The sequence below is a fragment of the Mustela erminea genome, chromosome 10 (genome assembly GCF_009829155.1).
Source record: "Mustela erminea isolate mMusErm1 chromosome 10, mMusErm1.Pri, whole genome shotgun sequence".
NCBI classification, from domain to species: domain Eukaryota; kingdom Metazoa; phylum Chordata; class Mammalia; order Carnivora; family Mustelidae; genus Mustela; species Mustela erminea.
Window position 1 is genome coordinate 105,535,101 of NC_045623.1, and position 14,430 is coordinate 105,549,530.

General features: G+C 52.6%; 1 protein-coding gene across 2 annotated transcripts in view; it reads left to right on the top strand.

Moving 5' to 3' along the window:
- DNAJC11 (DnaJ heat shock protein family (Hsp40) member C11) overlaps positions 1 to 14,430 on the top strand; it is a 67,379-nt gene that overhangs the window by 27,734 nt on the left and 25,215 nt on the right. For both annotated transcript variants that reach the window (XM_032302066.1, XM_032302067.1), the window contains exon 4: positions 2,212 to 2,313. In XM_032302066.1, the coding sequence (XP_032157957.1) occupies positions 2,212 to 2,313 (102 nt within the window). The remainder of the gene's footprint in view (positions 1 to 2,211; positions 2,314 to 14,430) is intronic.

Genomic DNA, 14,430 nt, shown 5'->3' on the forward strand with positions numbered 1-14,430 from the left:
TTTGCTCTGGCCTCTGCAGAGCCTGACGCTTTCCAGTCTTTTAACTCCTGAAATCTTACAAATCTTTGTATTTAAAAAATATCAGGAGAGAGGCATATTCATGGAGTCTGTGTTGCTGGTTAAAGCTTGGCTTGTCAAACTTGTGCTTAGTCTGCATTATCAACACCGTGAGTACTCGGTGGGAAACCTCATCCAGGCAGAACCGGCAGGTTATTCCGGGACCTGTGCAGCAGGCGCTTCCCATCCAGACCCTGCTTGACCTTGGTAGTGCAGCACTTAGGTCACCACCGGCAGGTTCCACAATCATAGGTTGGGGTTCAGAGGTCGTGAAGAATTTCTAAAACACTTTAAATCCTTGTTTCCTGATCTTTCTTGATCTTCATGGTTAAGTGGAGTAGTTGGTAACTTCCATCTCCCTGAAGCTCTTTGGCTTTTATTCTCTGTGCTGAAGGGAGAAGCTGGTGGGAGACAGGGGTGCTACAGAAGCGGAAGCCCTGAGCTTCCCTGCCCCGGCTCTGCCCCCGGCTCAGTCCAGGCTAGGAATGCAGGCGGAGTGCTCAGGCCTCAACTGCAGGGAACCAGCGGGCTGAGCCTCCATATCCGTTCAGTACGACCGAGGATGGTGCTGGGAGGCCACAGAGCAGTCACTGGTGCCACTGATTTATTTGTTCTTGGATGATTTTTGTGTTTTTATTTTAAAACTTCCTTTAAGAGAACTACTGCCCCCGTTTAGTAATTCTTGGTTGTATCGGGTTATGAGGGGAGAAAAAGGTTTCTCTATTTTTTTCTCTTTACTTCCTGAGAGCAGTAGTAAACACATTTCTCAGTGTTTTTTTGGATAAGCCAGTTTTTATATTTCTTCTTCTTTATTGCTGAATAATAAAACCGAGGTGCACAAAACCTGAACTATAACCCATTTATGTGTTAGAATACACACACACGTATGTGTGCACAGAGATGTCTAGAAGACACAGAAAAACTCGATGTCAGCCTGTGGGAGGGATGGTGGGAAAGAGGGTGCTACAGGCGAGTTGCACTGTTTGCTTTATATCCTCCTGTACTATTTTGATTTTTTGCTGTAAGTGTGTATTTTTTTAAACAATTCTTTAAACTTGTGATTTCCAGGATTGCTTCTTCTCACATCACCTCCCTTTTTAGCTGTTCTGTGAGCAGCCTCTCAAGACTCCTCTGTGTCTCTCCCACTGCTACAGGCAGTGTGCTCTCGGGGCTTCCCCCCGCCCAGCTCCGGACGCTGTCCACCCCGATCTCGGTGTTGCTCACAGGCCGTGGCATCTTGGACCCTAAAATCACATGGTGCGGTTTTCTCAGGCCCACGGTGGCCTTCCGTTGCCTCTTAGAAATCTCTGCTTCATGACGCGCTAAGAAAAGCCGCAGCGGGAAGCCGTATTTCCTCATTGATCCGACATCATTGTTCAGGGGGTCTGCCCGTCAGTACGAGAACTGGGGGTGCAGAAGTGCACCCGACATCTACGTCCTCGGGGTCCTATCGTAGTGTAGTAGGGAAGGTTGCAAAAAATGCCCAGACCTGATGGCCGAAGACCCCTTGGTCCAAGCCCAGAAGGCATCTCTGGCGATGGCCCCGGCGCACTGGGGAGAGATGGCCGGGCTGTGTGGGCCTTTGCCCTTTGGTTCCGTCTTTAAGTTTATTGTCTGTTCTGGGACCATTGGGAAATTTAGACCGTGAGACTTAAGGTGATGTGTTCTTGGGGAGCCTGGGTGACCCAGTTGGTTAAGTGTCCGACTCTTGCTTTCAGCTCGGCTCCTGATCTCAGGGTGGTGAGATCGAGCCCCGAGCAGGGCCGGAGAGGATAAAGCCTCCTTAAGATGCTCTCCCTCCCTCTCCCTCTGCCACTACCCCCCCCCCCACACTTGTGCGCGAGCTCGCTCTCTCACCGTCTCTCAAAAACTAAATGAAAATTAAAAAATAAGGTGACGTGTTCTTTGTAAGGTTCCTGCAGCCTCGTCTCTCCGGAGAGCTGAGGAGAAGCACGGCCACGGGACGATGAGGGCAGAGCTGAGTGGGTTGTGACCGTGAGCCTCGCCTCCCCAGGGCCCGGGTCCACGGGTCCACGGGGCGTCGCTGGCCACGACCCCAGGCCACGCGGACTCGCCAGTTAACCCTGTCAGCTCTTTGTGTCTGTCTTCCTTGCTTTCTGGGTCCTTAACTGTGTCCTCCTGCTGTGCCCGCAGGTGGTGGAGCGGAGGAGAACGCCGGCCGAAATCAGGGAGGAGTTCGAGCGGCTGCAGAGAGAGCGGGAGGAGCGGAGGCTGCAGCAGCGCACCAACCCCAAGGTGAGCCGGGCCCGCGCGAGGACGGCGCAGGGCGTGCGAGCCAGGAGGCCAGCCCGAGGTCCGTGGTGCTGCTGGGGTTTTTGTGTGTGTGTTTGGTTGGTTGTTTTAAGGTAATAACGTACAAAACTGGTGGAACAAAGTTTTGTTTATCCAAGTGGCGTCTTTATGGAAATCAGCTCCCAGTGGCTTTCAGCAAAGCTGCGGCCGAGGACCTGAGAAAAGGGTTTTCAGCCACGTGCAGGGCAGCAACACTAATCCCATGGTTCCCCAAAGCCAAGGAGACATCCCAGACAGTAAGCAGCACAGGCAGGTCCCCGAGACCCTTCCCTGCAGTCGAGCTGTCCACACTCTTGCTGGGTGACAGTCAGGGGACACTCGCTGTCAGGGAGAGGGCGGCCACCTGACCACACTGAGGCAGCTGGGTTCCCTGCATCGCTTAGGACATGGGACTGTTCCAGACTGCCTTGTGCAGGGGCCTAGGCTTTTTTTTTATCCTCTCCGGACAACAGGGCTGTGAACACCAGTCACTGGGCTCTTGTGGCAGTGACAAGATGACCCCCTTTGACTCGGTCAAGTCCCCAGGGGAGTTTGAGTCCTGTGACCTAGCAACGTGCCTGAGTCTGGGAGCTACTTCTCAGTCCCATGTACCGTATCTCTGTCCTTTGGTTTGTTAGGGAAGCGCGTTCTGAGTCCGTGTCCCAGCCCTGCGGCAAATGGGGCACATCAGTCAGTCAGAGGTACCAGATGTGCGAGTGGCTAACCGAATGCGGCCCTGTGTTCCCGTTCAGTGTGCTGGGTAAGCGGGGCTCAGCCTCCGTCAGTGTGACCAGGGTGGCCTGGCAGGTGGCCGGAGCATCTCCTGAAGGAAAAGAACAGACGCTGGCGTACAGCTGGGAGGTGCGATAATACGAACTTCTGATCAAATATATTCCAGAAAGTGGATTTTTTAAAGACTCCCACAGCAGTTAGGGGACTGTATATTCAGAACACTGCCGTCTATTTGAAGCCTGCATTTCAAAGTATATTTATAAATGCCCACACCTCTCCTTTCTACCCAGCCTCCCTGCAGCAGATGATGGCGTCAGTGGTGGCGAGCGGCTTTTGGTCACAGGCTGGTGGAGAATTGAAACACCGGCCAAACCGACTCAGGGCGGGTGACATAGTCGGGGGCACTAAAGATCTCAGGGGCGCCTGAACCGTGCTCATGGGGGACCTTCGCAGAGCCAGCGGTCAGGGCCGCACACTGTGGGGAGGCCGGGTTGGAGGGGTCGGCGCTGGCAGATGGAGCGAGGGCTGCGGAGATGGGGTGGGAGCCCGGCGGGAGCGCGCTGTTGCTCTGCTGTCTTTGCTGCGCTGGCTGCAGCTCTGCCGCATTCAGAGCAACGAAGGGGAAAGAGAACGTCACAGTAGCCTGAGCCTCTGTGTCCTGCAATAAAATTGGCCATCTGGGTGTGCGCAGTGATTGCTTATTGGGATTCTGTGGAGATGTGTCTCCGGGCCATGTTTCTGTGGAATGAGGGAGCACAGCTGTGACCGTTTCACACAAGCGTGCAAGTTATTGTGAAATTCCTAATACTGCACTACTTGCTTAAACCGCTTCCAAATAAGACGTTTTCTAACCAGAAATAGTGAGTAATAACCAGATGTGGGCTATGCAGCATTTCAGGGAGAGGTTTTGAGCTGGGTCTTTTATTCCATTTCTGAGGGTTTTGCTTTTCATAGTGGAAGGGTTTGGAATATTCTCATCCTAAGAAGACAGGGCGATCTCCTCTGTTAAGAAAACCACAGAGGAAGGACACTGCCGATGACCATCAAGCTGAGCACTGACCTGTCCCAAGAGACTGGCAGGCAGGTTCCATTTTTGGTACTGCCGTCTGAATCTTGGACAGGCATTTCTCTCTGTTGTTACAGAAAGAGTTTGTTGGGCAGGGATTTTTGAGTAGGATGTATGTACCAAGAACAGGCAGAGAGGTCAGGTGAGAAAAGTCACAGATTGGAATTCCTGACTCTGATACAGTGATACGGGACCCAGAGCAAAGCATGTGACCTATGCTTTGTTTTCTTGTCTGTAAAATGAAGCCGTCTAGGGGCGCCTCGGTGGCTCAGTCAGTTGAGTTGTCGGCCTCTTGTTTTTGGCTCATGTCATGATCTCAGGGTCGTGGGATCGGGCCCTGTGTCGGTCTCCACACTCACGGCGGAGTCTGCTTGTCCCTTTCCCTCACCCTCTGCACCTCCCCTCAGTCGGTCTCTGTCTCGCTCTTTTTCTCTCTCTCTCAGATAAATAAAATCTTTAAAAAAAAAAAAAAATGACGCTGTCTGGCTTTCCTGTCATACAAACTGGGAAATGATTTAACCTTTTTTTTTTTTTTAAGATTTTATTTATTTATTTGTCAGAGAGAGAGAGGGGGAACGAGCAAGCAGAGAGGCAGGCAGAGGCAGAGAGAGAAGCAGGCTCCCCGCTGAGCAGGGAGCCCAATGCAGGACTCCATCCCAGGACACTCATGACCTGAGCTGAAGGCCGCTGCTTAACCGACTGAGCCACCCAGGTGTCCTGGGAAATGATTTTAAAAATAGGAAATAGGAGTTAATTTATTAGAGCCTGCTAGAGAAATGCATAGTGGAACCTGTCAGGTACTAGTGAGGTTCAGAACTCAATTTCATTTTCGTTTTGCCTCCAGCACTGCATGGGAAACGCCTGGTTTGGTCAGGCAGTTCTGGGCCCGTGGTGGTTGGGTCTGGATGGGGTCTGGCAACTGGGATTTCAAAATGGCCCTCTGACAACACCATCAGCTTTCTGCTGCGGCCTTGGCCCAGTGGTGTTCAGCGTGCCCAGCTACTTGTGAGTCCTGGCTTGTATGACTGAGCTTGGGAAAGCACTGTGGGGCTCAGAAGTGATGAGCGCAGCCCCCAGCTCCGGTGTGTGAGCCAGCAGCGGAACGCATACAGACACGCTTATGAGCAGATGCCGGAGACAGTGTGATGGAGCCTTCCACTTGGAGTCAGGAGCCCTGCACAGGGATTCAGAGTCCTCCCTCCCATCCTGGGCCCTGGGTCAGGCTGCTTCTCCTGTCTTAGCTCAGTTTCCCCTTGTGTGCAATGGAAGCTTTGCCCGAAAACCCACTGCTTGGGGTCAGAAGACCCCACAGTCCTTAGTTTCCTCACTTCTGTTTTCTGTGTTTGCTGCATGAGAGGAAAGTCCTCTGTGTCCCCTGCCGGAGACCCCCAGGCTCAGGCTGGTGGCATCCGAGGACCTCCTGGGCCCTGGCACTGAGCAGCTCTGGGAGGGTGTTCACAGCCGGGCCAGACGGCGAGGCTCGTCCCCATTGAGCGCGCCACGTGCGACTGGACTGTCGCTGCACTGCCCCGGCCACCCTCCCTCCCTCCATCCTCCGGATCTGTTTTGTGGCTCGGTCCGTCCGCAGGACTCGCCTTGTGAAGACTTAGGATCCCACGGTAGGTTTGTTCCGTGTTGCATTCACTTGAGATTGGCTCCCTTGATTCTTTCCTGGGTTAATGCCCGGAAGCCGTCCCTCCCTGCCACGGCGGCCACTCTGGGGTCGGACCGTGGACGTTACTGCCGCCTTCTGGGGACCTTGTTCCCATTCCGTGCAGAGCAGAGCACTAAGTCACGAGCTGTTGGGGAGCTGTTGGGGGGCCGCCTGCCGATCCCGTTAGGGAGCAGTTCAGGGGGCTCGCTGCGTCCTGTCCGTTTCCTTTTCGCCGTTCAGAGGTCCACGGAAGCTCCCTGGCAAGACCTCCTCTCTGATTTCAGAAAGGCCGGCTTATCGGCCTGGTTCCTGTGATAGCTTAAAAATAGGATTCAGCTTTATCGGGAAAAGAATTTAAATAATGTATCAAGGAAGATATGTAACAGTAAAAATATTTTTAAATCCCAAAACGTTTTCATAAAGATGCAGGATTACATTACTCAATTATTTTTAAAGGGTTTTTAAAAAGCTACGTCTCGGCTGCCGCAGCTGACGGTCGTAGGCATTCGAATGAGCCCGTGGCTATGACTTCAGTCTGTTCGGGGGAAATGGCTCTGATGTCATAAACCGACTCGGCTTTGCTGACAGGAAAATTGTGCCGAAGGAAAGCTCTTTGGACCCATATGTTTGTTGTGTTCAATGGCAGGAGGGGACGATTTAGCGTTTGCACAAATAGGCAGCCACCGCAGGGGAAGAGACTGGGCAGTTGTCGTAGAAGATGGGACCGAGTGAGGAGGCAGAGCCTCTGCGGGAGGCACGAGGCTGTTCTCCCCCATCCTGTCAGCGTCACCGCTCCGAATCAAGGTGTCCAAGTGGGAGACGGGGTGAGGGGACACGGGGGTGGGGGCATCCTTGGAAGCTCCGGTGAGTCTGCGTTTGATCCTCGCTGAGCTCAGGCAACACAGGTTCCGACTCTGATCTCCCAGCGACTCTGTGGACACGACCTCAAGAGCCACCCTGGGCCCAGCAGCCGGAAAGCGGCTATACGTTGCTCTTGCGGCACTTGCCTCCTGGGGGAAGTTTCAGTCAGTCATTGAGAATGCATTTGACAGAAATTTCTCCCGTTATCCTTATGGCCAGATAAAATACAAACATGAAAATAATTCAGAACGGAGCATTCCTGACTGAATGAACGACTGATTCTCCTCAAAGAGGGTTGATGAATGCACCATCTCCAGCCTGGTGAGAAGCTTCTCGTCGTGGGAGAAGGGCTGTCACGTGGCATGCTCAGAATTTCTGTGAATGATGACAGTGAAGATGTGTCTGTCATATTCTCCGGTGACCCAAGGCCGGAGGACAAAACCACAGTTCTAGAATATCGCAGTGAACTAGAGTGGAAAGGTGACCCGGGCTAGCTCAGAGAAGGGGAGCCGGGGAGAAACGGTTCTGCACTGCCTGGGCTTACTAATATCAACAGCAGTTTAGAGCAGTGGTGGGTTGGGGGTGGGTAAGCTAAAGGCGACTCGGGTTCACAAGGCGGTGTAGACTGGGTGCCCGTACCGAACCAGGCCCTGCTCCAGATGTGGGCGTGCAGCAGAGAACGGCAGACGAGCCCCTGCCCTCTGGGATTCGAGTTGAGAGAGACAGATACTACACCACGGACGCGACACGTAAATTATGGACTATGTTAGGAGGCGACAATGCCGAAGCGGGGAGGTAGGACGAGGTAAGGGGGAGGACTGCAGTTTTAAATGGGGTGCTCGGGCTTGCTGAGCAGGCGACACTGAAACTAAGAGGAGAGAAGAGCTACGGTGGAGGTATCTGGGAAGAACCTTCTGGATGGAGGGAGGAGCCAGTTCAAAGGGATAAGGTGGGTCTGGTATGTTGGAGGCGAGTGTGTGCAGCAGTGGTGGAGGGAGTTAGTAGGAGCTGAGGTCAGAGAGGCACAGCTTCCCCCTCCCTGTGGAGAAGCAGCAACTGGTCTTAATTTGTGGTAGTTGCGGAGAACAGAACCAACAGCTCGAAGACGATTTTGGCTTGGTGCGAGGAACAAGGCGGGCTGCTGGGGACTGAAGAAAACCACACTTTTCTCCACCATCTCATCCTGAACACAGAGCAGCAAGGACCTACATCTTCCAGGGGGGTGGGGGGGGGGAGTTATATAATTAAGATAAAAATAAGTTTTCCCGGCTGTTCACAGAGTCCGTGTGGGAGTGGATTCCCGGCCGGCAGGTGGTGCTCCCATCCGGGCTGGGTGGAGTTCTCTGATGACCTCTGGGTTGGGGTGGGGGGGTCTCTCTCACTCCAGGCCCTCCCTGCCTGTGAGTAATGGTGTCATTGGGTTATGTGGCTCTTCCCAGGGAGGAAATTTTTGACACTTACAGGCACAAGAAGTCTACTGACCATTAAATATGCATAAGGCCTTTTTGAGATTTTAATCACTTTAAAGATTTTTTTTTTTATTGGAGAGCATGAGTCGGGGGGGGGCAGCAGAGGGAGAAGCAGACTCCCTGCTGACCAGGGAGCCCGAGGTGGGGCTCCATCCCAGGACCCCGTGATCATGGCCTGAGCCAAAGGAGACACTTAACCCACTGAGTCACCCAGGCGCCCCAAGATTTTAATCGTTTTTAAGGAGACTCTAGTTTTGAAGTCTGAGGTATGGGAACATTTTTCTCAGTCTTTTTGTGGTCTAAGTAATATGCATAAATAGTGGAGAAAGTCACTCGACCTACTACAAAAACAAGCTCTCGCCACTCCCCGCTGGTCTGTCCAGGCCTCGCTGCTGCCCCTGCCCCGGAGGCACCTGAGAGAGACACTGCGAGAGAAGGAACACAAGCAGGGGGAGTGGGAGAGGGGGGAAGCAGACTTCCCGCAGAGCAGGGAGCCCGACGCAGGGCTCGATCCCAGGACCCCGGGATCATGACCTGAGCCAAAGGCAGACACTTAACACCTGAGCCACCCAGGTGCCCCTGCTCTTAGGTCTTCTGTCTCTCACCCATCCTTTTGGCATCCTCTGAGGCCCTGCTTCGTCCTCCCCCCTCCCACTCCAGTCTGGACCCCTGCTCTCTGGCCTGCTGTACGGCTGGGGCCCCACGACTCTCCTCATCGGCTTCCTAGGAATGTGTTTCTGTTCACTCCAGCAACACCTTGTTCCCCAGGAGCAGCCACAGGGGGCACTGCCAGGCCCAGGAGCCCGGAACAGCGCCTCCCTCCCCTCGGTGGGTCCCTCTATCCCTTCCTGTGGAGAAAACCCATCTTCTAGCAGCTTCATTAATGGAAATCCTGGAAGTCAAATTTCTTGGTTCTTTTCTCCCCCATTTTATTGTCTCTTGAAGGAGAAAATAATAACGTAAGTTATACATACACATAACTTATACATACACATGCGTACGGCGGATCACGTGTGACATCTGAGCCCTGACAGCGGTCAGGGACATGGAGGTATACCCCGCCTGACCCCGGGACAAGAGTCCTGCCACACTGGGTGTCTGCCTCCGTGGCCCCCTCCTTTCCCATCTCCAGGCCGCAAAGAAACACCAGCCAAAGGGGGTCATCCTTCTGTTGCCTTTTAAACTTTGTCACAAATTGGATACGTACTTGAGTGATCCGCTGTTGGTTTTTATTGTTCTCAAGCTTCACAGAAGTGGTCCATGCTCTAGGTGGGCCTCTGGGACTTGTTTTCTACCCACACCTCCTACTCGTGCAGACGTCTGTGCGTTTCGCGAAGTCGTGACTCAGTCATTTTTGCTGCCATCCGCAGTGTATGCCTTCCCCTGCGAGTGGGTGTCTGGTCTCCGGGTTTCTGCGTCCACGAGCTCCTCCGTCTGAGCTCGAGGGGTCCCGGGATGTGTAGAAGTTCAGCTGGGGGAGATGGTGCCGCAGCGTTTTCCGGAGGTGAAACGCGGCCTTCCCCTAACTCAGAATGTCTCGATTGGATCTTCAGACCTACCTAAGTGTAAAGCTCGTGTCTGGGTCTTTGTCACAGTGTGTGTATAGATAGACACGCACATGGTAGGAAGTGTGTCTCCGCGTTCAGTGAGAGCTCTGTGTTTAATGTTAGAAATGGCTGCTCTTGATCTGTTTTAGACTTAAAAAACAACAGGGTTTGTGTGTGTGTGTGTGTGTGTGTGTGTTTTTCCAACCTACAATTCAGCAGGATATGAAGCTCCAGTTTGGAAGTCATCTTTCCTCTGAACTTGGAAGACCTCATTCCAGTGTCTTCTAGCTTCCGGGACTGGTGTTGAGAAGACCCGTGTCTGTTCTCGTTCTTGTGTGGGGTGGTCTTCTCCCCCTTTGGAAGCCTGTAGGGTTTTCCTGTCGGCTGGTGCAGCTGCGTGTGGGAGGCCTTGGGTGAGCTGCTCAGTGGAGTCGGGCGCACAGTGGATCCACGCGCAGCCGCACACCCATGCCGCAGCCCTGGCGCGTTTTCTCACGCTCACTCTTCCGAACTCTCCTCTGCTTCTGTCCACACTCCTTCCGTTTCACACATCAGGCCCTCTGGACACATCGTCTCACTGGCTCATGTTTTCCTCTCTGTTTTGCATATTTTTGATTAGTTCTACTTGTTAAGAAAGTTTCTTTTTCTAGGTGGTTTTCCTGCCTTCCTATCAGCGTGAAAAATCCTGCCGTATTTTTTAATATCCAAGAACTTTCTTCAGTTTGTTGTTTTCGATATTCTTGCGGAGGTACAAGGAAGGGCTTTGGTTCTTGAGCCGTGTGGAGAGGTGCCCTGTGTCCCCGTCCCGTCTCTGACACCCCCCAGCTGTGTGGCCTTGGGCAAGACTCGTGGCCTCTGTTCTTGGTGTCTTCATCTGTGAAATGGAGACAGTAACAGTACCCACCTCGTTATTAATGGAAAGATTCAACGGAGTAATGCATGTCGAATACTTCAGAGTGTCCCCAGCACTTACTAAGCGTTCATAAATGCTGGTTTCTATGATCAATGCAGTCTCTTTGCTTTTACTGAGCGTATTACTTAGTCATTTCCTGCATTTTCTCTGGCCTTTGTATCCTCTGCTTCTTTCGGTTCTTTTTGATCTTTACTTGGTTTTAGACTTCCGTGTTGGAGGTTTTCCTCCAATGTCTGCTGATCTCTGGCCGGCTGCCCGTGAGGCGGTGCGGCGCCGGGGACAGTCATGGACTTGGCAGGGCTTGACACCGATAACCTTCACTCTGGGCTGTTTGGAAGGAGATGCCCATCCCCGCACACACACAAAGGTTAGTGTTGAAAGGCTTTTTCTACCTACCAGCTGGTACTTCTCTGGAGAGGAAACCCCCAGTCTCTCACCTGGCTGCCGGCAGTCTTGTCGCTGAGAGGCCGGGAAGTCGGGAGCTGACCATTCCGTGTGAGTCTCACTTCACCTTGTTCCTTGCTTCCAGGACCTGCCTCCCCCCCCCACCCCACCCCACCCCACTCTACCTCCGCTGGACCTGGTATGCCTTCCTGTGATTTCTTCAGAGAGCAAGCCTCTGTCACTTCTCTCCTTTGAGTCGGCGACTGGTCCCTCCGGTTCCGGAGCCAGCAGAAGCCTCGTATCTTCCTCTGCTCAGTCAATGACCACCTCCATTCTTTTCCAGTTTCTAATAAGGCTTGGTTAGCATCTCTTATCCTGTCGCTCCTGGTGTTCCTTGAGAGTCACTTTGGGAGGGAGGAGGGTTTCAGGAGAACAATCCTATTGGTTTAACCAAAAATCCAAATTTACTTATTGGAGATAATTGCACCAGAAGACTGATGTTTATCCATAATCATGGAGATAGAGGAACAAAAAGCGGCCACAACTCTGCAGATGCAGTGTCTTCGAGTTAAAAGACTGTTGGGGGTGGGGGGCGCCTGGGTGGCTTCATCGGCTAAGTGTCTGACTAGATTTTGGCTTAGGTCGTGATTTCAGGGTTGTGAGATCAAGTCCCTTGTCAGGCTCTACGATCTGTGCGGAGTGTGCTTGAGATATTCTCTCTCCCTCTCCTTCTGCCCCTCTGTCTCTGTCTCTCTGTCTGTCTCTCTCTCTCTCCCAGACAAAATCTTTAAAAGCCTGTCGAGTTGGAGAGCAGACCTGGGGTCACCAGGGGTTGGGGGGAAGGGAGGGGAGGAGAGTGGAGGAACCCGGCTCTAAATGGGCAGCACAAGGATCCCTGTGGCGATGGAAGTGTTCCATATGCTGACTCCTTCTGGGGGCATGAATCCACGTAGGTGATCAGGTTGTATAGAGTTAAATGCACGTGCCACAAATGAAAAAGTAAATAAAACTGAGGAAATCTAAACAAGAAAGTTGGATTGTATCAATGTCAGTATCCTGGTCATGATATTGTACTGTAGTTTTGCAAGATGTAGCCATTGAAAGAAATGTGATGTGTCAGATTTCTCTTTATTTCTTACAACTGCATGTGAATCTACAATTATCTCGATAAAATTTACAGTGAAAAAAAAACGGGGTGGCTCAGTCGGTTAAGCGTCTGCCTCCGGCTCAGGTCATGATCTCCGGGCCCCAGGATGGAGCCCCACATCGGGCTCTCTGCTCAGCGGGGAGTCCACCTCTCCCTCTGCCCCTCCCCCACTGGTGCTTGTGTGCACACATGCGTCTCTCAAATATGTACATAAAATCTTTTTTTAAAAAGTGCAGATTCTCAGGGCAGCTGAAGGGGAGTCTCGGGCTGCTACCTGGGAATGTGTATTTGAACAAGCTCGGGAGGGAATTCAGATGGTGGCTGGATGGGAACTGTCAGAGGAGTCTGCCAGTGGTGCTATTTTTATGTAACGGTTAAAGAAAAAAGAGTTGACTTACGAGTAGTTCGTTGGACGCCAGGAAGATGGTGACCCGGTGGGCTTGTAGTTTAGAGTTTGGACCAGGTGCTTCAAAGGGGATCTCTCCAGCTACTGCCGCTAGTGTTCAGCTCCTTAAATCTGTGATTTTTACCGAACCTGAGACACTGAGTAAATCATACTCACTTGACAAGTCGTGCTACATTGTTACTAGTGTTACCTCCTTGCTTGAAGACAGTTTGAAACTTTGGGTTTCTGGGTTGCGTGCCCCGGAGTCGAGGTACTTTGGCAGGGGGAAGGCAGAAAACTGGCCTGCACAACGGATTGGATCCTCCGGCTCCTGCACGGTCACAAATGCCTCAGCTGGCAACCTGTGGCTGTTGTGTGCCCCACTGACAGGTTTCCAGTGCGTCCTGACGGTGTGTGAAGAGCCTCGCAACTGCATCGCTCTTGTTTCCTATGCTGAGCGCAGAGTTAAGTACCGTGGGATGCGGGTCCGCCGCCTGCGGCCTGCTGTCTGGTTTTCTCCAGCCTCTGAGCTAAGAACCACTTTTATTACATCTTAAATGGTTTTTAAGAAATCAGAAAGGATAAGGGTGCCTGGGTGGCTCTGTGGGTTAAGCCTCTGCCTTCAGTTCAGGTCATGTTCTCAGGGTCCTGGGCTCGAGCCCCGCATCAGGCTCTCTGCTCAGCGGGGAGCCTGCTTCTCTGCTTACTTGTGATCTCTCTCTCTCTCTCTTTCTCTCACTCAAATAAATAAAATCTTTTAAAAAGGCGCCTGGGTGGCTCAGTGGGTTAAGACCTCTGCCTGGCATTCTGGGATCGAGTCCCGCATTGGGATCTCTGCTCTGCTCAGCGGGGAGCCTGCTTCCTCCTCTCTCTCTCTCTGCCTGCCTCTCTGCCTACTTGTGATCTCTGTCTGTCAAATAAATAAATAAAATCTTTAAAAAAAAAAAAAAAGAGATGTAAATGTTGAAAGGGCTGTGATATTCGGTGGAAGGTATGATTGCCTGTCTGTAGAGAACCAGCCGTAAACTATCAGGACTGACGCGCTGAATGAGACAGTTACGAGACTCGCATACCTAGGACAGTGGGTGTCTGCCGTCCTTCCAGCGGCGCCGTGCGGGTTACGGAATAACCTCCTGCCTGCTCTCCCTGCCTCCCTCCTTGCCCCTCTCCGTCCCCCAGCGCGGCAGCCAGGTTGAGCCTGCGGAAACTCGGGTCAACCCCGGCCACCTGCCTGCGGAGCTCGGAGGCCGGCGTCGTCCTTTGTCAGCAGCATTCTCCCCGCGGCCCGTGATGCGGCGGCCGGCGTGCGCCATCCAGACCAGGACATTTTTGAGAGTGTGAAGGGGTGCTTAGAGTAATTAAAACTTTCTAGTTTTTGAAATGTTCATTGACCAAGGCACCTGGGTGGCTCAGTCAGTTAAGCATCTGCCTTTGGCTCAGGTCATGATCCCAGGGTCCTGGGATTGAGCCCCAATTCGTGCTTTCTGCCTGGCAGGGAGCCTGCTGCTCCCTCTGCTCGTGTGAGCGCGCACGCTTTCTCACTCTCTCTGTCTCTCTCAAATAAAATCTTTTTTTTTTTTTAAAGATTTTTATTTATTTAACAGACAGAGACTACAAGTAGGCAGAGAGAGAGAAAGGAGACAGCAGGGTCCCTGCCGAGCAGAGAGCCTGATGTGGGGCTCGATCCCAGGACCCTGGGATCATGACCTGAGCCGAAGGCAGAGGCTTTAACCCACTGAGCCACCCAGGCGCCCCGTAAATAAAATCTTTTTTAAAAAACAAATAATTTTTAGGGGCGCCTGGGTGGCTGAGTGGGTTAAAGCCTCTGCCTTCGGCTCAGTTCATGATCCCGGGGTCCTGGGATCGAGCCCCGCATCGGGCTCTCTGCTCGGCAGGGAGCCTGCTTCCTCCTCTCTCTCTGCC